General features: G+C 30.7%; 1 protein-coding gene and 1 long non-coding RNA gene across 2 annotated transcripts in view; one reads left to right on the top strand and one right to left on the bottom strand.

Moving 5' to 3' along the window:
* The window catches only part of timeout (circadian regulator timeout), a 250148-nt gene extending 248439 nt beyond the window's left edge, over positions 1–1709 (bottom strand). The window contains exons 1-6 of the mRNA XM_069116096.1: positions 1577–1709; positions 940–1121; positions 670–823; positions 411–591; positions 203–334; positions 47–142 (exon numbers count right to left, since the gene is read on the bottom strand). Of these exons, the coding sequence (XP_068972197.1) occupies positions 47–142; positions 203–334; positions 411–591; positions 670–823; positions 940–1033 (657 nt within the window). The 5' untranslated portion in view covers positions 1034–1121; positions 1577–1709. The remainder of the gene's footprint in view (positions 1–46; positions 143–202; positions 335–410; positions 592–669; positions 824–939; positions 1122–1576) is intronic.
* Positions 1710–1824: 115 nt separating this feature from the next.
* Positions 1825–25422, top strand: part of LOC138181542 (uncharacterized) — a 51229-nt gene continuing 27631 nt past the window's right edge. Inside the window, exons 1-2 of the long non-coding RNA XR_011173529.1 lie at positions 1825–1908; positions 19413–19737. This is a non-coding gene — a long non-coding RNA (uncharacterized LOC138181542). The remainder of the gene's footprint in view (positions 1909–19412; positions 19738–25422) is intronic.

The following is a 25422-nucleotide window of genomic DNA, read 5'->3' on the forward strand; positions in this document are numbered from 1 at the left end:
ACGTTTGAAACAATATAACGACATTTTAATATAATCGAGCACATACCTCCAAAACTTGCAAATGATATTGCTGTTCACTTCTGTTACTAGCAATAAATACTAACAAATCAACAATTCCTGATGTATTAAGTGCATATAAAACCTAATGAGCAGAGAGTATATAAAAATATATTCTTATGCAATGCTACATTCAATATCATACCTCATCATGAACTGTAGCATCATTATCAACACGTTTTTCATTTTCATCTGGGAGAATTTGCAAAACATTTCTAATAAAAATAAGTATCCTTTCAATGACCATTTCGTTTTCTTCCCCCCTTTCTACATTATCCTATAAGAACAAAGGGATTGTATTGTCTCTTTATTTCTAAATATACATATAAAATCTACAAACTTAATAAACTTACTAGTTTAAGAATTTTACTTAAACGATTACTAAGTATTGTCCATATACGTCCATCAATTAAAGCTACTTTATATGACTGTGTATATGCAACTAGTTTAAGGTATATAGTACGTTGCATTATGTCAGTAGGAATTTGTTCATTAAAAAGCAGCACAACTGGACTTGTTATATTAATAATTAACCTAATTAAATCAAATGTTATTAGAGTGAAATAATATATAGCAAGTTACAAAATATATTTTGAATAATTTATTACTTGCCTTAGTAATACATCCCAAAGTTCAAGTTTATCGTAATGGTCAACAAAAATTTTTATAAGATCAGTTTGAAGTACTTTTGTTTGACCAAGAAACTGACGTACAGTATGAGATTCATCGTCTCTTCTTAAATATTTGATAAGATCCTTTATAACATCTATTATGAAATTAATAACTTTAATAATATTTCTTTGTATCGATGAATTAAGTTTTGACTAACTCATGAATATTTAGTATACAAGATACACATAAAAAAGTAACAACTACTTTTACCTAAACAGTAATTGTCTAGATGATACTTAGATCCATCATAATAACCAAGTGCAGCGCACGTAGCTGCAAGTTCAGTAGATAGGTAATCTGACATGATTTTATTTATAACAGATTATAAAGTATGTATATATTCCTTTCTATTGAATTCTAAACATTATTATTCAAGTGAATTTTTAGATCACCTGCAATAAACAATATATTAGAACTATTAAAATGACACTATAGCTTTATTACCTAAATAACCAAAATATTGTCAAATAATTACAATCCCATAATTGTAACAAATGTAAATATGTTATAAATCAGTATTTTAAATTTTGTACTAATAACATTAATTTCTATGGATATTACTAATTAAATTTATGAATCTTATACATATTTTACTTTTATCACATATTCAGTAAATCAATATTATAAGCAAACCAATGCTGTTTTTTTAATTAATACGTGAAACAATACCATAGTTTAACCTTATTTACTATAATTAACCATAGTTTAAAATCACCATAATTGTGTTATTTATGTCTATTCGCACGAAATACTAATAACCGGCGTGCATGCCATTTGAGGTTAACTTTGGTTTGTTAACGAAAACAGAATAAAATAAGTTATTAACAATGTCATTATTAACACTCACGTGCGTAGCGAAACTCTGGACTAACGTAATCATTGTCACTTATCGCTATCAATTAAAACACTCACTACACTTAATAAGTACAAAAATAATTACAGGCAACAGACACGTCAAACGCGCAACAGGTAACGAGAAATGCGCGGGAAAATGTTTCCTATGCTTTTACGAAATTTGCCGATAGAGTGCTTTCGATTCCTACTCAACTAAGAATGAATAATTAATTGCGATTTCTTTATAATATATAATATCGTTTGACAACAATATAATAACTTATTTGATAGAAATGTACAAATACTTTTTTATTATTTGCAGTAACAGAAGAAGGAACACTTTCGGTAAGTACAAATTATTTATCAATTTAGGAGATAATTATTTAGTAAAAAATGATAATTTAGTTTAAGAAATTAAACTACATAAAAGGTAAATATGTAATGGTTACATATATTCAAATTTAATACGAAATATATAATAAATATATATTAAATATATAATAGATATATTTAATAAATGAATTTCTATAATTTTATAATGTTTTCTAGAAACATTATGTTATTTGCGAAAATATTTGCTCTTCAATTAATTTATTTAGAGGTTATCCATAATTTACAGCTCCTTATTATATTTTCATGAAAATAAAGATTAAATCTTTCTATGTATTTATGTACCTAGATTTCGAATCGTTAGATTTTTATTTTAATTAAGAAAATTTTAGATAAATGGATAAAAAATAATTAAAGTAAAATGAACTTGCTTAGTAATTAGATAAAGCTAAAGCTACTATGTTAGCTTAAAGTCTTAATTAAGAATTTATGCAGAGCTTATCATTAAATATGTATATATGTATGTAAAGTTTAGTGTTTAGTACAAGATATTCAGTAATCAATTATGAACGTTGTATTAAATACGAACAGAGCATCATTATATGAAAGTTATAAGATTCTAAGCAATATATTAATTATAACGTTTAGAAATGTTTGACTCTCATATTATCTTGTACAATATTGTTAAAGTGTGAAAAATAAAAGTTAAGTATTGTCATTATATTTAATTAATAGACAAATTCAAAAAATATACAATTGATGTATTTTACGTCGTTAATGCGAAGTAAATTAATAAATTTTAGATTTATACAGCAATATATGTACAATATTTTTAATTTATTGTCATTTAGATTGATTCAATATCATAAATTTAAGAGTACATGTATGTAGAGCTTTTTTCTTATTTTTTAAAAACATGAGTCGTTCCTTCCTTATTCTATTGATAATTAATATACATAAATTTTTATATATGTATTCAGATTGAGAGAAAGACGAATTGGGACTCTATGGTAGATACATTAATTATATTTAATTTGTATTCGCTTATTGAGAAGATTTCGAAATATTTAAGAGACACATCATTATTAATCAGAATAGCTTTCTTCATATTTTAAGATTGCAGGCAATTTCAACGATGATTCCGTACTTGAAAACCCTGTACTTTTCTTACTTGCAATTTCAAAGTAGCAATTTTAATGAGGAGTCCTTTTCCTCATTCAGCATTTAATTAATTACTTCGAAATGAACGCGCTTTGAACTTGTAAACGTCGGAGGTACTTAAAACTTTCTGTAGACTCATCCGAAAGCAAAAAATTCTCGTTGATATCGCAAAACGATCGATAAAAAAGCATGGGTCGTGAAATCATTGCCTTGTTGTGCTTCTGGAAAATATGTTTTACGAACTTTGAAGCGTATTAAAGTTTCGGTTAGAATTCGTTTCATGGCATTTTCTTGTTTCCACGTGAATGACATGAAAGGAGACGCAAGGGTTCCATTATTTCGCTATAATACCGAGAATCGCGCTTCACGTAGAGCAATCTGCGGTAGATATTGTCCACGAACGAGGAAAATAAAGCCATAAATTCAATTTCGTTGCCCGACTATACGAAAAAGGGTATAGGGAAGATGCTCGAAAACTTCGCGATGAGAATACGACATAGACGAAAGCAATACGAGAAGGTTGTGCAAAATCGAAACAAAGAGGGACAGATTATTAGAGAAATGGAAGTACGAGGGGTGGCAGGTATTGTACGTTAGGAGAAATATAGAGTACAGAGGGGATCTTGTTTGACTGCCGTGGGACAAACATGCGGTGACTAATCAATATCATCGACCCTATTTGGGTCAATAGGTTGCCACTATCAGCCATTTATTTGTTATAGCACATCAACGCTCTCTCTTATTTGTTTATTTTGTTACGTTTGGTTTTTATCACCTCCCTTTGTGCTTATCTCTCGGATCGAATAAAATGGACAACCAATTTTCCGGATACACAGTTGTCAATCTTTCGATATCGCATTCATTCTTGTACGAGCGTATATATGTTCGAATATTTAGAATAACAATATAAATCATACGTGATTGCATGGACTTCGATATTGCATCTAGATATCTCATGCAACAAAAAATAAATCATGTTCGAATTTTGCTAGGTTCGTGACATCTTAAATTTAAAAATTTCGCAGAACTATTTCATGAAACTATCGTATAACTATTAGGTTATGCACGTACTAGCGACAAGTTGTCTTTCTCGCTGGCATCAATCAAAATTTCAATTTCTTCTTCTTCTACTAACGCCATATATTATAAATATAAGTATTGAAGCGACAGTTTTGTCACTAGTGCGCGTATGGCGAAAGTTACATTTTTTTCCTCTTTCTGTCACTATCATATTTCTTCCCTATTACTGCTATACCGGAGGATAAAATTCAAATAATAAAACAAACTTGAAGTAATTTAATGTGGAGTATAATATTAACGTAGCAATGGCTTTTGCAAGAAATATAAATTGAAACGCGAGAGAAATGGATAAGAAAATTTCTATTTATATCAAGATTATTGTTACAGAATCTTATTTATTTTATTGTTTAAACGATATATTTTATCCTTTTAAATTATCCACAGATTTCAAGATCAGAATTGGTTATTTTGTGTTAGAGTACACAAATTATATTGTCATATTGAATAAAGTGAAATTCTAATTTATAGCAATATTATGTATTTGATAAATTATGAGATTCTTCCATGAACAGCATCACATCGTTCGTAACTTTTATCTGACATTTATCATTAGTATAAACATTACACTTCATTTTTAATTTTAAAATACATCGAGTGCATGTATGGATATATAAATAAAAGTTCCTTAAGTGATATCGTTTGATTTATATAATATCTATCTATAGTGTTAATAAGTTCTACAACATATAATTATAGAAAATCAGTCTTTCAGGATATTCAATTCACAATGTATGTACTGTTCACGTTCTAAGGCAATCGCTTTTCGTTTAAGCTTATTTCATTAAACCAAGGTAATAGTGCAGAACTCTATATTTGAACTTAAGAGATGTTCCGCAGTCTACTTCGTAGTTTACTATGGAAAACTGTAAGTCTACCTGCTGTGAGAGTTGGCAGTTAAATGTCGTGTGCATAATCTACTCGTTAACTAGTTAATTTAGTTAAGTTTCGTAAGTTTCGCCGTGCGTAAACATAACTGTCTAGCAAACGAGTGAGTTGGAAGCGGCAAATTTAGTCAAGCCGAAATAAAGCGATTGTGTTTCAGAGCTATGAGCTATAAGCGACGAGAACTCTTTACGATTCCCAACAGTATGGAAGCATCTGAATGTTCGTTACGTGAAACTTGTTAGACACAAAATGGCTATTAATATGCGCTTAACTTCTGGAAATCCAACTACTTTTCATTGACTATAACGTGGCGGTGGAAACTTTGATATTAATCTCAGCTAACAAGAGTAAAACGCACGACACGAGGTGAAGTGCTATTTTCTGCTATATTTTATTAAAACGTGAAAAAAAAGAGAAAAGATATGACTTAATTAATTGTGTAATTTACAATTTCTCTTAATTTAAATAAAACTCTTAATTTTGAAATTATTTTCATTTTTCTTTCTTTCCAAGTAATCAATAATATACTAGTTCGTTCATAATGTTTCAATTCTCAGAATTAATACGTGTTTTCATAACGTTTATCGATTATAAAATTATCTTGCGTATACCTGTGATGTTTCTTGAATAAATACGGTTACGTTTGAACTTTTCTCAATTTCCTTCACTAGACACAAATACGCATTTCACTTTTGATACTTTACTTCTTTTGATTTGATCTCATTGCATAGTTTCAATAGTATCGTATATATGTATAATGGTGTTATTTCCACCTTGATTCTATTTAATCGCATACTGTGAATTTTAAAAGAAATCTTTACAATCAAATCTTGGGAGAAGACTGAATAAAATTAAATTAAGATTAAATTAGTAATGAAGTGTAATGTCCACAGTTTCATTCAGTTTAATATAAGCATTATCTTATGGCTCATTTATTACGCCTGTGAAAAAAATTACTACATCCAAATTTTAATAAAAATTGTAAGAATCTCTCTCAAGAAAGAGGAATTTTTAAACAAGAATAATAGCAATTAATTATAGAAAGTCACTTTCCAGAACATAACAGAGTTGAGTAAATTTTAGTTTATTTATTAAATTCAGTATTTCAATTCAATATTTAAAAAACAAGTAATATGTGTATTTTCAAAATTTTATTCAGTCATCTGTATACTGATTAATACCACACAGCAAACATAACAACAAAATTTTCAATCAGTGTTTTCAATTACTAATGAGACCTTCAATTAAAGGGATTTGTACCTATAAAATCGGCTTAAGAATGTCTGCATCGAGAAATCGATTATTTGTCGACAAAGGATTTTGGCTGTTGGTATTAAATGTAACATGGAGAGTATTAAAATTTCTCTTTTATACGAGTAAAAGGGATGAATCATTTTTCAACTTTTTCTGAAATTATTCTACAAATTCTGTTCTAAAGATTTTTAGAGCAATGGTTCGCTTATATTCGTTCATAAACACATTCATCAATACAATTATATAAAATTATCATATAATTTAGATCGTTTTGTTACCTTCTATAATTTTATAATACAAAATGTTACATGTTATATAAAAAAAAATAGATGTTGATGTACTATAACTATCTTATGATGTTAAAATCAAATTTATTGAAGTTAATATTGAAATTAATTTTATTGCCGTGTTTAGTGATATTATTACTTCAATTTACATTCCTTTGTCTTAAAATGTATATCGCTCTTTGTTCATGTATCATGATCTTTCAGAGTTCCTAATATGTGATGTATCTTAAATCTATATTAGATACACATATACATACGTATTATTGAGTTTATTGCAATATGCTAGTAACATTGAATAACGTGACTGATTTTCAATGGTTCGCCACTACACCAATGACCGCACTCTCGCAGCAGTTTCGGTATTAAATCCGTATTCAAATTTCATCTATCATTCAGCTACGTTTCGATCTTGAAATCCCTTAAGGATATTTAGTTGAAGCATCGTAAGATGAGAAGGCTGCCTCCATTTTACTAATATCAGTTAATTATAATTAAATGAATATGATAATTTGAAATTTCTGATGATCTTTATATCAATTTTAATTTAAATACATTTAAATGTATTTGGACTATACTTGTTCTTTGATCTTAAGATAAATAGAACTTATTGTGAGAGTATAAAATATTAAATAAAACTTTTTGCTATTTATTTTAGTTATTGCTTCTTTTAACTGTATAAAACTTCATAAGTTAAAAATAAAATAAAACAAATATTAAAAAGATAATAAAAGTATAAGAAATAGATAAGTTCAGGAGGAATTATCTTGTTTGCACGTTCTCGTATTCTTGTATAACGCTATTATTTACTGGTACCTAAATGTGCTCGTGACGCGCGATACGACACCGATGTGTACGCCACTGTAAAGATTGAAAAAACATTTTTGCTTTGAAACCAATGGAGAGCGTGACCTGAATGCCGGAAATAGGTCTGTTGTTCACTTGAACACGTATGGTAGATTTCTGCTGGGAGGTAGATTTTAGGCCCCCCTTTCAAACAAGCGGATTTTTACTGTGGTGGAAAAACCGCGCGACGACTACATGTAGCTTCTGTTCAAAACGACACGTTGTCGAGAGTACAGTGGTTGTACCTTCCGTAAATAGTACATGTGGTAAAAACTTGCTTGTCAGAGAGCTATTCTCGATACAACATTCCTGTGTACAATGTACATACATGTTTTCAATCGTTACAGAAAAATATTCTATGTCCCTTAGTTGTAAATTTTTTAAAGCCAAAGATTTGTAAGCTATAATTCCTTCAAGCGTATCTGAATGGATAAAAATTTGCAACTTCGGTTATGAGCTTCTTATTTCTTTTTTTAAAGACAGAATATACTTTTGCATTTTTATTTTGTACGCTAATTTAAATCAAACGTGTATTTTCTTTCCATATGAAAGTTATTATGAATTTGTTATACAATGTTTCAGATTAAATTCCTACAATTCAATATTTTTAATGAATTCACGGATTTAATATAGCTTACAACATAATGTAAGAAATTGTTATTTAATTAAAAGGGAATCAATACGATATAACTTTTGATACGTTACTCGATATGCTTATTGTTACTTTTCTTAATGAAGCACTTTATTGGCTTTTGTTGTTTCTATTATAAAATAATTAATTCTTATTCGTATAGAGATTGAAACAATATGCATTTGAAAATATGAGTTTATCTGAAAGGAGCATTTTGTTTATTGTTTCGATTTAGCTTCTAGTTTTTATGACTTCTGTTTATTTCCCAATATTTAAAATCATGTGGAAGATCGTGATCCTTATATGATTAAAGCTACTATATTTGAAGCATCATGCGGACACTGTAAAGTAAAAGTTTTCGAAACTATCTCAACTACGTTGATGGTGTTCGTTATAATTCTCAAAAATATATCTTAAAAAAACTTTCATAGACCTGAATTCATTGATTGTGGGACAGTTTTTAAACCTAACTCAACTACATTGCTGGTGCTCGTTATGATTCTTAAAATATATCTTAGAAAAACTGTCATGAACATAAATTCGTTACTTATGGAACAGATCACGCACATGCATATGTAAATACACATGGCGATTAGAATTATAATAACTATGTTTGTTTAATGTACCGGGAAGGAGAAATAGATTCAAGATGCTTGCTAATCAGATTTCATGATTCTATTATTTACATAGCCAATGCTATTATTCCGATGCGAATATGTACTCAACCAGAACATTACCACCACTGAGATTTGCTTTACGCGTTATTTCTAGAATTTAGCTCGAGACCATCTGTCGACCTCATGGCGTGTTCGCATATGCATGCTAATCTAAGAAACGATAGTGAGTCCTGTTGCTTTTGTTTTATATTAAAACATAAACAAATGTTTATAGTAAAATATTTGTTAATTAAAATGCCTGTAAATTAAAAAATTGTTACTTGTGCACATAATATCCTAATTAGATTAACACATCATTTATATATTTGATGTTATTTTTATATATTTCCAGAGTTAGTATATCAACACAGTTGAGGACTATAGCATTATCTGCTAAAATTGTGTGAAATATTAAAAATCACATCATCTAATTTTTTGTTTGACAGTATCACAATTTATTTTATATCAAATTATATCTTTCGCGAATTCGATATTTTGAAGTTCCTCAGTGCCTTAATCGAGAATATTAAAGCATGTTTTTTTAATATACGAATTATTATTCACATAGACAAAAAATCTCTATTTTAAGAATAAACATCATTAACGAAACACCCACTTTGCATTACAATTCTTGAAACATTTTGCACAATCAGCTTTCGGAACATGCACTGTCCTTATCGCGTGAATGTCATAGATTGATTGGACGTTAAGAGCTTCTATCTTAACAGAGTTATTACCCTTGCAAACATCGGAACATAAGAACATTTTTTATAGCCTTGGCAAATGAGGCGTTGTAGTTATACGGTATAATGGTTCGATGATAAAACACGCTTCTTTGAAGTCGCTACCCTTGGCATGGTGGGTGTAATGCACAGAAATACACCGCACTCGACTAAGCTTACGCCCCAGTTCTATTATACAAAGACGATAATTCACTATCATGCCTTATTAAGCTTCAACGTGAGCGAAAGTTATAATACCTATTCTTTCTATTACCTTTGCATTGCAACTCGTAGATATCGGAATCCTCATTGTTACACGACGTCGTGTCGATTCAATAAAGAGAAAAATTAAATAAACTCCTATACAGTAACAAGGACATTGTTTAAATATAACTATGAATCTATATCCTACAACCTTCACACGAAACTCTCGTCCTTCGTTGTACATACACGCGACACAAATGTTCTCTTAATCTCTTAACCGATGAAGATGAGTTAATTAGTCGTTCGGATTCCCAATCGTTCGGATATAACAATTTAATTTATATACATATTTCCTATCTTTTATCGTGTCGTTTGATTTTTATTATAAATAGATTATTCTACATTTAAGTTTATAAAATCTAAAATTGGCGTAAATTAAGATTTATTGATTATTAACTCCATCGTTATAAAATTTTCTACTCAAGGAATGATCTGATTCAATTTTTAAAAACTATATTAAAATTTTTCGATACGTTGCAATTATTCCTTAATTAGCTTAATTTTATTAAATACAGGAAGGATAATAATAAAAGTGAGATTTCAAATAAATTTTGATGCTTATTATATTATTGGGTTGTCAACTAAGTGATTGCGGCTTTTGTCATTAGATGGTAATGATAGTTTCATCACGATATGCCAGATAAATGCAAATTTGATATCATTCGTATTACATAAAATTTGACTTTGGCTTATGTTCAAATTTATATAAATCTATTACTATAATAAATGATAAGTCATTTCTAGCTTCACGATAACAAGAATATATGCTCGATCTCCCATAGTATGTTCAAAAAGATGCGCATATAGCACTGTCACAATTTCACAATCAAGCAGTATTTCATCATACTTTTTCGTAATGGGAGTTTCGTAAAATATTGGAACATCTTTCACGCTGTCAGATTAGCGGTATAAAGTCACGTTCTCTGTTGCAACAGAAAGATCATTTGCTAGATACGCTGTTTCGCGATGGTGAATCGATGTCTAGTATTCGAAATGAAGCCAGAGTACAGAAATGATGGCACGCATTACAATAATGGTAGATACTGAACCTGACATAGCGGTATTGTAATACAATGGCGTTGAAACTAGTGACCAGTCATGAGAGAATGACAGAACACAAATTCGATGGACCATGGAATCGTTAGTTAGTTTCTAACAATGACGCGTACGGTCGCAGATGGTGCAATCTGAACTTAAACGTTCTTGTTCTGAGTATGGCAGCGTGTAAGAGAAATTGAATAGTTTCGCAGACAGCTTGTTGAATCAAAGAACAGAGAAAACATAGTTAGTTTGCGGTTTTCTGGATGATAGTTGAAAACGTACTCAAAGTAATCGTTTAATAGGGCTCGAAATTCCCTTGAGATGTCTTGACAAGAACATCGAATAATCTTCGTGTTTTATTCTTTTTTTAGGTACTTCCTTATTATAATTCCGTATAAAAAGATTGGGGATCAGAACGAGTTTATAATAATTATATGTAAAAGTTTGAACATAGAAGAAATGCGTCCCTTTTTGTCGTGCAGGAAAATTTTTATTTGTACGCTGTATGAACTGAAAATATCACGAGTCTCACGTTTGAAGAAATTCTGAGCATGCTATGAACAAGACTGTAATATGCTAGAAGATACATAGAGACTCCAAGGTATTTTATACCAATGTAGTCATGAAGGAGTTAATTTCATTACGCTTCAAACTTTTTCAAACTTTACCAAAACGCGCGGAATTTTCAAAGTACAAAATTTACCCTGCTTGTACTTGTGTGTAATCGATTATGTCTTCTCCACTTTACACTTTGCACGAAGTTTATGATCCTCACTTTGATATTTGAACTTTTTGAAAAAGTATATTTTGGGAGGATTACATGGAATATCGCGCACAATTAAAGCAAGTTGCATCTTTAAAATAAACAAAAATATGAAAAATCTCGATAAGCATCGACAGTCATGCACAATTTTCGATACAAATTAAATAAAATATTATCAATATCAACACTTTCCAACCGCCATAACCGAAATATATTATTTGTTTATAAAAAAATATAGTTTTCTGTTTTGATCTGGAATTAAATAGATGTAAATAACTGCTATTTAGCAAACAAAATAAAATATACAAAACATAAATAAATGTTAAACATAATAAGTTACATCATTTTCTACAATTTCATGACATTTACATACTTTTTGTTCATTAAAGAAACGTTGATACGTGGTATATATAAACAATATTTTAATAGGAATTCAACCTGATAAACAGATAATATTGAATTCGGAAAGAGAATCAAGAAAATGATGTATAAATGGTATGCATACATATAAAGTATTCACGAGACTATAAAACTTCAGAAACCAGGAGCAATGAAATTTATCTATTATGCAAATAGTTGTATTGTTTATTTTATACAGGACAACAGTCTCATCAAACATTCAAGAAATTTTCTAGAAAATTTGCGTCCCGTTGAAAGTTTGATATAACCGAAATGAAGTTTATTCTCTATAGACCGGAGTTATGGCATTGTCGTCGTAAAAGACAGTTTTTGTCCAAGAACGTTAAATCGTTCGCGGATGGTAAAAAGGTAGAATATCGTTAACTACTCGTTCGCAGGCTGATACAATTGTCGTAGGCCGAGTCAGCGCGTTTCGAGGACCGAAATGGGGCTAAACCCTCGTCACTCCGCGAAACACGCACCCGCATGTAAATTTCCACATTATTCCGAGCTATATATGTAAGTAGGCTCGTTCCATTTTTTCCTTTTTTATTATTCTATGCGACGTTCTCGAGCAGGAACAGTGGTTTCGTCAATTTTCCTCGTGGAAGTTACCGGACGAGTCGTAAGCTACGCGGTGACAAAACCCTCGCGATTTCGCTTCGGGGAAACCAGAGGCAGAGTAAAAATGTGCACGGGTGTCTCTAGGGGATTTCGAACCTGCGGGTTATTGACGCTGATCCTTCCTGTGTTGTATAACTCTAACCTCTGAAATCCGTCTTTTAAGGGCACGGGACGAAAAATGTGGACAGAATTTATATAGCTCTTTTTTTTAAAGTCATCTCTATGTGCGCAAACATCAACAGTCTGTCACGTGTTTATTTTATTCCATCGTATCTTGCTTTTTGTTGGGATAAACCATCTAGTGGGTACTTGTTTTTCCTTATCGTAATTGTAAAAATTTCATAAAACAGGTATCTTAAATGATTTCGAAAAACTGATATGTTGCAAGGATAATCTTGTTCAGTTAAAATAACGATATTTATGAAGGAAAGGAAAAGCAATCAAATTCGCACTAACATCTTTCTATTTAAAATGAGACTACTTGTCCTAATTAGTAATTAAACATATATACATATTGATTTATGCACTATAGTAAACATCAAATACTAATTGTAATATAATAATATCTAATAACAAAAAGAGATTCAAGATCTACATTCAATAATATACAATATATTATTACCTTTACGGTACATATACACGTACATAAATATCTTTTTATATATTTCATAAATCCGTGAGGTGTTTAACAATAAATGATGTATCTAAAATATATGCATAGCAATGTAACATTAATGTGAAAGATTGTTTTGTAGCAAAAGGTCAAATTGCAATATAAATAATCTAGGAAACGTCAGATGTAAATTTGTTATAGTAAAATATTTGCTTCGTCGACGCGTGTCATAAACTATCAGAGGTTGGGTACGTGTCATAAATTATTTCACGGGTTTAAGACTGTTACTTCTGCCTGAACGATCTGTAGCCACGATTAATCGTTCGAGTTCGAAATATTTCATAGCTTGTATCTCGACTGCGTTTTCCCGCTTCACGAAGAAACTGGTACGTGCACGTACCCTTCGAGAAGGAAGATGTTTCACGCTTCATTTGCTCGTACGGAGTGCTTTTGTAAAGAATGAACGATCGTTGTGGTTGACGATACTTGAAAATTCGTTCAAGAAGAAACACGAGATACAGTGCTAGAATATTTTGGTATTGATAAATATGGAAGCAATGGATATTCGATGTTGCTTCTATATAATAAACTATAGTCGATAACTATAGTCAGCAAAATATCTCAACATTTCGATAGATATTCTTCTCTTAATTGTTTAATTTCCTTTTCTAGAAAACCTTTTCTTTACCTCGAACGTATCTACTGTTAAACCATGCAAGTATCGATTAGACGTTACGACCTAAAATTATTCTTGCACTTCTCCACAAGTAAAGTTAAAATTATCCTCATCGGTTCAAGATTCTATCTCATTGTCAAATTATACTAACATTTCCTATATTCACTTTTCTATGTTCAATCTTTTGTATTGACAAATTTTCGACAATTTACTACCTAAAGGTAGTATTGCTACTAATACCTAATTGAAATTACGATTCGAATGCCAATATTAATAAGCCTACGTTATCATTTCTATTTCGACCGTATAAAAATTTATGAACTATTTCGTAGTTTGCATGGAAGCGAATTGTCATCCATTTTGTATCATAATGGATTCAAGCCAGATTATTAAGATCGACACTTCATACGGTATATGCAACCCAAATATTATTGATGTAAGATTTATGTGAGTCATTATGTTCGATTCGCGTAATCATTAGAAGGGGGGAGAACGGTATAGAATGATTGAACAATGGCAAGGTGTGTGAAATCGTAACGCGGTACGTGTTGACATGACATACTTGTCGTTCCGTTCACGTAGCAAGAGATTGTCCGGCTATTAACGGCTATACGCACTAAATGTATGCGAGTGATGGACACTGATTCAATACACGATTGACGTGGATCGAATGATCCAATGACAGTAAACCTGCTTCCCAAAATTTCACGCCGATGTCGCTTGTCCGCGAGATGAGCGTGAAAATTGAATTAAAAGCTAGTACGTAGTCGGTCGAACGTGGATCTCTGCTAACCGATGGTTAAGCTGAATGATAAGGTCATGTAAAATTGTTATTGCCTTGATTGAGTAACTAGCAATTGATCAATACGTTTTTACATATATTTTACATATATTTTATAATTTATAAATGGAAATCTTTTTACTCGCATTTAACAATCTGTAATACGATAAAATGAAATAGTGGGAATTTCTTGTTTGATGAAATATTTGCAGTTATCATGTGTACGTTTATAATATAGGATATAATATGTTTGAAATCAAACAGAAAGTTTAAATTTATATCAAACGTTTTCTTTGAATAATGAAAATTTTATTGTGACTGTAAGTCGTACAGTAAGACTAGTACAGTTTTATAAAAATATTTGCATGGAAAAAAAAACGTTCCGTTTCAATCGAGAATTAAAATATTATCAAGTAAATTATTATCACATCATATTTGCTTTATTGTAGTGATTTTTTATTAAAAGATCTTTCGATCTACGCTTTTCATTCATCTTATCCTCGCTGCCATATAATTATTAAATATAACTGTATGTAATTGGCATAAATAAAAAAATAATTGACGACAGTGTATAAAAATTCTTACAATTGACTTAAACGTCAAAAATAATTCTACAGACACAAACCATTTCAATTAATCAAAATTTTGTGTCCTTTTTATAATATCTTCTTTCTTTTCTCTATCGAAAAATGTCAGCATCATTTAGGAAGACCCTTTTTACGAATAGCTATTACTCCTTAGATGAGTGCTGGGCGAGTTAAGCCTTATATTGTATGTAATTTTCTTGTTCACCGCATATGAAACACAATAGGTAGGGATATATATACATTATACACGAAAGAATCAATATCCACAGACGGTTGAGTCTCGTATCCCGCAACGTGTCTATTGACATTAGTGATAAACGTAACGTGGAAAGCTTTGAACGAATTCGGTGAATCTCGTGGGACTTCATGCCAGTTAGGCAGGCAATCTTCCCACTCCTTTGCGCCACATTCGTGTTTCACGAGTACTGTGAAAGGAAATGTGTTTTGGCAGAATTTCAGAGATTCCTCTTGCAGCTGCGGCCAGTCTTGCACTTTATTATAATTTTGGTCACGAATATAGCCTACTGTTTTTAAACGATATCTTTAAACAGATCTCGCATTTGCATTTCTTTTTAAAAGATTACTAATCAAAGTTAATTTGAACGCTTAATTTATAAAAATATTTAAATACTACAGCGATCAATCTTTTATGTATAGTTAAATGTATTCCAAATAATTATGGTATGGAATGATATAGAATAAATTATATAAACAAATTACATAGAAATTCGATACTATCATAAATAATTCCTTAATTTTTCATACATTTAAACTTTTGCATAATAAAGAAGAGTAATTCGATTAACTAAAAGATTTAACAATTTCAGAGTTGATACGTATTTTATACACGCTGGAAATTGTAAAATGTCGTACAAATTGGCATGTGTTCAGTATATGTATGTAGTACAAGTACATTTAGTTATCAATAATTTCAACGTTCCACAGACGATTCAGTTTGCCTCGTAACTCATGTTTCAAATTATTTACTATGTTAAAATTAGACTAATAACTGATTCTATGCCATTGTTACAGATTCGAATAGTTACGAAAATCAGTAACACATATAAATCACCGATAAAACATTATCTGCGTACATACCTACATACATACGCACAAGTTTATGATATTGGTTTAGTTTGTTTTTATACCTATATATTTTGAAGGGATTTATGGATTAGTCTCTTCACATTTCATGTTCGCTGGTTTTATACTTATCAAATACAGGCTATTGTTATGCAATTTCTATCGTGAACGCATTTAGATTATTTGATTTCAAGGAATGAAAAGTGATATAATATTTACTTAATATTTACTTAAAGTCATTCAACAAGAAATACGTCCTAGATTTATTCATATTCTTATCCCTGATTTAAAAGTATACTATATTTTTAAATATAATATATTTTATAATATTTTAGAATATTACTATTACTTTAAAAATATGATATGTTTTTCTGTTGTTTATTTCATTTATCTTAGATATTTTCTTCCTTTACATCTAACATTTACTCTATGATTATATTACTTAAATAGCTATATATATATATACCAGAACGTAAGAGCGTAAGATCTCGATAATACAATCGCAATTTATTTGGAAGATCTAAACAGAGTATTATATTGTTGCTTTACAAAGGAACTCCAAAAGCATGAAATTTGAATTTAATTTAATTGTTTCAATTTCTACAAACGTTCCCCTCGAGCGTAGCAGCTCGCAGAAAATTGTTTCTTGTTGTTTGCAGTACGTGCAATACAGTGCGGTTCGTAATTTCCTACTATCTAGTGTTTAGAATTTATACAAAATGTCCTTTGAATCAACGATGACGTGACCACGTGTAAAAGCCTATCTTGCTGGTTGCAAATGTTTCTACAGCGCTGGTACTAGCATACAACATAACATCCCAGCTAGACCTTTCCAGCTACAATTTCTCGTCCACCTTCTCTTCCATTCACCACCACATTCTCCTCCTTTCATCCGTATGTGGCCTTCCTATTACATGTCGTATGCGGTATATCCATAAGCATAGAACCACGAATCACGTTGGCTTACCTCGGTTTCCTTCGAAATAACACAGCTTATTGCTCGAACCAATTCACGTGCACGTACCGTCCTGCAGTATCGTGTAACGTTATTTTTAAGTCATCTATAAATTCCGATAAACAAGATAAGAAAATTACACTTCCCTGTTGTTAATTAATTTTCTTCTATTACATATACCTTCTTCTACACAAACCTATAATAGTAATATACTTTTTCACATCTTTATCGTACCATTTTAATTGTAATAATTTATATATATTATACTTAGGTACATATTAAAGATTACTAGATAGCTCTGGTGTTAGGAAAACATTGAAACCCGTGAAAAACTATTACTCTAAATGGCATAATATGTGAGTTTAAAAAGGAATGAATATTACATTATACAGTGTGCTTTTTTACTCTGTGTTATATCGGATCGATTACATGATTCTAAAGCTCTTTTCATTTCTTTATCAATCAATCGTGCATATCATGTTTCGGAGTACATAATTTTTTAAATCGCCTGGTTGGTTGACAGCAAATCGAACGCTAGACCGTCGAACCCTCACAATCTTTTGTCAATCGATAATGTATAATGTATATTGCGTATTGAAACAGGACGTTGAAGTATTTCAGGAAAAAGAATTTGTTCTGCGTTATTCTAAACTCATCTCTACATAAACCTTTTGTTCTTCTTTTAGTTAACTTATTTAGTTCAATTATAAAATATATGTAGACAATAGAATTATAAGTACATTTGATAACATTTTATCGTGACATTTAACGTAAATTTAGTTTGTGGATTCTACTAGAGATTTATGTACGCGTACCTTTGTCTGTACAAATATTGTATTGTAGGTATTTGAACAGTTGAAATAAACTACGCGCGATGATTCAAAAGCTTAGTAAAAAAACTATCTAAATAGGATACATGTATATTTTCAGTAGATTTTTATATTTTCTAGAAGCTTTCCTCGTTTTATACGTGATGAAAACGATTTACCAACAATAATCGAATCGTAGAAAGCTGTATAGTGATCGATTTTGTTGGATACCAATTCTGAAAGAAGTTCAGAGGAAACGCTTCCAATTTATTTTCACTCCTATCGCTACCGTGTAATGTATACTAGTATTGCGCTGTTGATACTGTATACGTGGATCAGACGTAGCTCTGATCTTGAAAGGTCAAAGATACCGGAAAGGAACAGATACCATAGAAAGAGGATGCTATACCTTAAGATAGATATCTTTTTACTCTTTCCACTAAATCGCTCTCAAGGCTGACCTTTAATCATATTTGACCAGAGAGATGGCTTTATTAAACCGGCGTTTCTCTCCAACAAAATCGGTTTTCCTTGGTCGATAGAAAAGTCATCTGATTGTAACAAAGCAAAGTGAACGTAATTATCTCTTGCGGTTCAATTAAACAATAAGACAAAACGATAATTGTAAAACTATTGTGTTGTACTAAACATAACTAGGTAAAAATCCTTTTCTATCTCCGGACGGTTTTCTAAAGAAATTATTATTTGCTGTGTATTGTTCGATTAAAAAATCGTTGAACAAATTAGGCTTCAAAATATATTTATTCTTTTTCTTTGTTAAGAACTTACAAATTACATTCATCGAACCGAATGTATTTTTGATCGTGTACTTATAATTTTTCAAAATTCATGTAGCTACATCTTTTTATATTGCATCCGTTCAGAAAATTTAATAACTTGATTTATGAAAATTTACTATGACAATTAATTACGACGTTATAGTTTACAAAATCGAATTGAATCTAACTTAATTTCTTTTTCTTTTTTTTTTTTTACCAAAATTTATTTGACATTGACGTTTTACAAAATACTGTTAAATTAATTATACACTTTACGAAATACATTACTAGATCATGATTGTTTACTATAATTTGATTGATCAAAAGAATTACTTTTGTTATATCAACTTTTTGTGGTACAGATTTTCATAGTTCGTTTTCTTCTACGTATTTTCAAGATCGTTAATGTTTAACTGCTTTCTAACCATAAAATCCATGATGGTTTTAGCAAAACCGACAACATACTCGCATTTCCCGTTAATGCGCTTGATATAAGATGCATCTTACGCGATTAGTAACCTTAAGTGACGTAATTAATTAGTCTGTGCGCAACGTTTGCGAAATGTTGCGCTGTAACTCCAGAATATTCGAACATAGCAACGTTAATCACTGATTCGTTGATTTAGGTACCAGTAAATTGGGAATACATGCATACAGCTGCTGGCTTCTGTAGGAATTGTTATCGGCATTCGAAGATATCAACGAAGGGAGTCTGGGATAGACATCCGACAAGGGACATCAGACAGAGGGGTAGCCACAAAATAGATGTCATCGTTACCCTTCGAACAGCTTACCAGCCTAGACGATCTTTAATCACGGAACCCGTCAAGAACGTATCTGTCACGTTGCAGTAGCCCTTCTCAAGGAAAATCCATTTCTTTTTCTGGCCAAGCGACTGATCAAAGTAATAATCCGTTAGTGCCTAAGGAATGATGGATCGAATTACTCAAGGTATGTTATTAACTTAATGATTTGTTCGTCACGGTATAAATTGAGTGGCGCGGAGCAAATAATTTATATCGCTTTGTCAAAGTAATATTTCTAGAATGAAATATTGCAATAAAACATGGTCATTCATTATATTAATGTTTTCTTTGTATTAACGTTTATTATGTTAACGATATGTTCATGAAAATAATTTATTATTTTTATGAAAGGCTGGAAGGAAAATAAATTTTTTGTTACATTTCTAAATATTATAATGCAACGATTTATATTGACAGCATAAAGTTACTTTACCGAATGCTGGAAAATTAATTTTTAAAAAATTACTCTTTGTCGAAACCGTTCGCTAAATAAATTTCGACATAAAGATTTCATATTGAGTATTTTGCAAATTGATTCATTATTATTTCCAATTATCTTCTCAATCAGAAGCTATTCCCCTGTACATGTTTTAATATGTTTTAATATTTATCTTTCACGCGCATGGCTTATATTTTATACATATTGTATTTTGAATTTTCATTTTGCGTCAATCAAACCTTCGTACGTTTTGTTAATTCACTACTCTATTCGTAATGCTCTATTCTTGCTTTTTAACATGCATATATCATCTAAAAATATAATATATCTACGTATGAAATATCCAAAGTCGACTAGACTTTATATTTTACATAAGTGAAACAATCTCCGTTGAGATTGTATTTCTTATAAAAATATTTTATATAAAAAGATTTTATATAATAAAAAATTCTTTATATAAAAATATGAATTCGCATTCGCAGTCTAATAATAATTGATATTTGTAGAATACATACCCAATATCGACCAGGTGTTGTAAACAGATAACATTAACAACATTTCACAGTATAGTTAACAAATCTTTTGACAATCCTTCAATTAACAATTGTAACACGAGAAAGCTTCCGAATTCAATGAATCCTTACCGAGAGTTTGACCTCGGCTACAGGTTATTATCAGCCAACCGCTACAGCTATGATCCTATTTCCGGATTCCATATTAATGGTAGCTTCCATCGAAAATCGTAAACGTGAGTCAGCTGTTTCGTGATCGAAATGTAGATCGACCGAGTCATTTCGGTAAACATTGGATCGTGGCGATTGACAAATCGTTACGCACTCCGAGGCCTATGGTCAATGGTCAGCCGTCATCGATGGGACATCAGTAGGAGAATAATTCAGGTATAATTGACCAGCTTGGCTAATAGCCACTGTTAATTAGTAGATAGCTGGCTGACGTAGAAGGTGGGCATACATACTATGAGATATGATCGAGTGCACGAAGGGTTTCGAGACGTTTGTGAACGGTAGCAAACTCGAAATGTTAAGCCGAGTCTGTGACTAATGAATGAGCATCAACGAACGCGATCCGTCGATTGTTCGTGCATCAAAGGAAAATATTCGTGTTTATACAGAGTGACCTATAGGATTTGGTAAAAATTTTGCTATCATGTTCTATGGGCGAAGATAATAAGAAAATATAAATATTCTATTAAAATATTTAGAGAAAAATGCGGCTGGTGTAAAAATGGTAACTGAAAAATGAAAATCTTATCTTGTGTCTTTTAATCGAGGAAGACGAGGTAATTCGTCGCTTAACTGAATTCCTAATCTCTTGAATAATTCCTTTACTTATAAATCTTCTATCTTTTAATGTATATTTGTTAACACGTTTTATGTTAACGTATACGTATACGTATACGTGTATTTAAAACTATGTATTTATTACAAGTACAGATAACTAAAATAAACAAAATTATTAGAATTCATATACATGTGAATCATTATCAACGTTAAACTCTGCCTCGTTCGATTACCGATATTGTAACACTACTACGAATTGTACGTTTGTATCGAATGCCCTACAGATTCGCGTTTGTCCACGCTTACTATTTTCCGGTTCATTCGTTAGGTGTAGACCTGGTTTTAGACATGCAATAGCGTGAGCACGAATGTACGTGCGACCGCATACACACCACCAACCACGCGTGTATGTATATACGTATTACAGATTGCGCACGTGTGAATGTACGAGGGTAGCCCCAGGGAATGCCAGGTATCTACAATACTTGCAAAATACTCCCGGTACAAACCGCATGCTATCCCTTCATTGTTCGATTATAGTCACATTATCTGACAGAAAAGTGAACGGATTAATGTTAATGAATGGAAATTATCGACATCAGGTGTCTCGTCTGCTACGATTCTCGTATGAATCGCTGCTGGCGTTTTTGTTTCCATTGACTCGACGCATCAGTTTTTCTTCTTTCACTTCTTTCACTCTGCTTTTCTTCTCGCGAATGAATTGATTTTGAAAGATTTGAACAAATAATTAAACTGGATTTTTTAATTCTTTGCCTTCTTATATAAAGCATAAATCAATATTTAAAAAATATATATATATCTTTATATGGGAATATATTTTAATGAACAGTGGAATATGGAATAACAGCAATAAAATATAATATGGAAATATATTAATATTTGTAGTCTATTGGTTACGACTAAACATTTGAGATCTTTTGCAAGTGAAATAAGTAGAAGTAGTATAAAATACGATAAGTAGTACGATGAGATTTATGTAAGTATAATGCCTATTAATCGAATACTGTACATTATATATCACAAGCAGAATAAGATTATAGATTATGTAAATTATTATATTATTTTTAAAGTAAAAAGGGCAAAAATTAAAATTTGGTTGGAAATTCTAATTTATTATTAGGATTTACATTTGCATTACTATTATATTTTTGGATTTATAACGTCTTCTGTCACTATTGATTCTATCTAGCGTAAGCTAAATCATCCGTTACATTTAGAAATAAAATGTCAAATGTAATTATACTACATTTTTCTACTTTCGAAAAAAATTAGATGTTTTGCTGTAAAATCAAATAAATAAATCAGTAAAACATACGTGTTTCTTAAATTATATGTTTCGCAAGCGTGCTCTATTTTTTTGAAATATTGTGACCTGATGGATCAAAATAAATGCTTACTTCCTAGATTTTATTTTCGAGTAAATGTTGGTTATAAAATATGTCGGACGTCGAAATGTTTGGAAACAATGGGAACTTACGTTTTATTTTGTTGCGCGTTCGTATTTTCACAAAATTGATATACTTTTATGTCAGCTGTAAAGCTATTTTATTATAGGCACTATAAAAAATTTCCATTCGATTTCTTATGCGTATTTGTCCCAGTAGGAAAATCGAAGCGAGGTCACGAGTCCCATAATATTGTTAGAAACAAAAGCAAATTACATCTGCAAAAATACAAATTTTATCGTAATATTAAAATTTTCTATTATTATATTTGACGGAAGTAAATGAAATAGAAATTTGCTTGCTTACTATATTTTTATCGTATTATTAATTATAATAATATAAATACAAAGTTACATTTATGTATATTATTATAAACTAAGGAGTGAAATGTGTATCTGCGATAGAAATTTGATAATGTATAAAGTAATCAATTACTATAGATATTATTTAATCATTATTACAAGAGCTTTAGTTTATCGATATTATTCAATTAACTAGTTGTAAATGGATTTCTGTGTGAAATACGAAACATCGTCATTTATTCTTCTCGTCTCGTTTGTCTTACAATTTATGTTTAGGTATACATATATATACATATGTATTAATAATGTTAATTAAAACGTGATAATTAGATTATCATGGAAACAATTAATCCATTGGAATTTTGCATTCATGCAAAATTACGATCCAGTACACATAGTGAAAATTTGTTGAAGCTATTTATTTTCTAAAGTTCCACAAATATAATTAATTGATAACAATGTGTTAGTCCCCTTATTGTTCCTGTATTAATGCCAAGATTGATTAAATTTATGACTAAATGATGTAACGGATATAAACAGGAAAAAGAAACTATTTTATTATATAAAACCAGTGAGGTTATTATTATAATGTTTTGAATATATGGGTCCTTTATAAATTAAGACTTAAAATTTCATGTGAGATAATAAGTTTTAGAGATTTTTTAAGTTTTAAGAGTTTTTTGTGTTTATTAATTTTTTTGCATCTTAATACGTGTATAGTTTTTACAGATCAAATATGTTTTAATATCATTATTGATAAAAATTTTATTTATTATTAAAATAAATTTAGTACAATAAATATTCCTTTCGTAAGGAACACGAAGTAAGTACGATTTTAAAATACTTATTAAAAGAAAAGCTGCATAGAATGTTAAAGTATTTCTTTTCCTTAGCCCCTTTTTGAAATAGACATTCTAAATTTATGATTCCGATCATAAATTTCTTTCGACAGGGGTTGTTTAACTCCAACTTAAGGTATTTCTTTCATCATCATCTCTAATACATTTTCTGTCAATGAAAAATCATAACCGAAGGTTGAGAATGCTTGAAGGCGATTGAACTTTTTGACATGGTAAACTTTGTTCTTTGTAAGATCAAAAGATCTTTCGTTGCAAGAAAATCTTCATATTCTTGAATAAAGTCTTTTTTTAAAGTGTTCGTTATTTTATACGTGAGAATATTACATAAGAAAGCGTTTTTTTTTTATTTTTGCACATGAATATTTTTCATCGTTTTGATCGTTTTGCAGAATCGATCCTATGAGTATTCTCCACATATTTGGTAACATTCTGCACATTATAATATATATGTATACATAATATATTTTTTATTGTATATATTTTTTCATTAGTATGATATTACTCCTCACACTACATACTTCGATTATACATAACGTCGTTAAAAAAGAAATCCGAGATATTTGGAAATACGAAAGAGCTGGCAACAAATTAAAAAGAAAGCACAATTTACCTTGGTAAAAATTGTATGAATTCATTCTCTTCGAAAACTGTTTCATTTCTCTAAAATTTTATATTTAATTTCACGTTATTGTGCCTGGCGACTGTAAAAATTCCATGAAAATTCCGACGAATGAAAAAGTCGAAACGCAGCGTCGAAAGCGCCACGCTGTCTACGGAACAAAAAAATTTTTAGCTGACGATCCCGGTGATATTCGTCGTTCAAATAGTACGTGTATTAATAATTAACGAATTTAACGTCTATCTCTTAAACGGCGCTCGTCTATAACGCAATTCTTATTTGCATCATTGATCGGTAAACGAAGGCCAATTACAAATTCATTAACCGACTTAACTGGCATTTTGTTACAGCCGCGTTTCCTCCAACGTCCTTCGTCCAAGCAATTTCTCACAGCTTTCGCCCCTTTCTTTCCGCTAGGTATTCTTCGACCTCTCTCAATGCCTGGCATTATGTACGAATTGCCGCTGGCAAACAAGACGCCAGGGGCCAAGTACAATCGTCGGTGTTAACAAGTCACACGTCAGCCCCAGAAAATTTATTCGTTTCACGCCTGTACGGATATGCAATTTAATTAAAAGCGTCGCGTTCAACGGAAACGATATTCACGAGCGTCGCCGTACTATTTTGCAAGAATAAATCTACCGTCTTGGCGGACGCTAGACATGCTCCACCCTCTTGAAACCAACTCTCATAATAATCCCAAGTGACGAACAATTTTTCGTCGCCTCCACCAACTTATCAATTCTACAAAGTCATTTCTTCTCCGCTTCCCGTATATTTTTTATTCTATTTATATCTGGTCTTCTTCTTCCTCGTTTCTATTTCTCCTCCCTTTACTTCCTT

Source organism: Bombus flavifrons, chromosome 7, assembly GCF_040668555.2.
Source record: "Bombus flavifrons isolate JBK064 chromosome 7, iyBomFlav1_principal, whole genome shotgun sequence".
NCBI lineage: Eukaryota > Metazoa > Arthropoda > Insecta > Hymenoptera > Apidae > Bombus > Bombus flavifrons.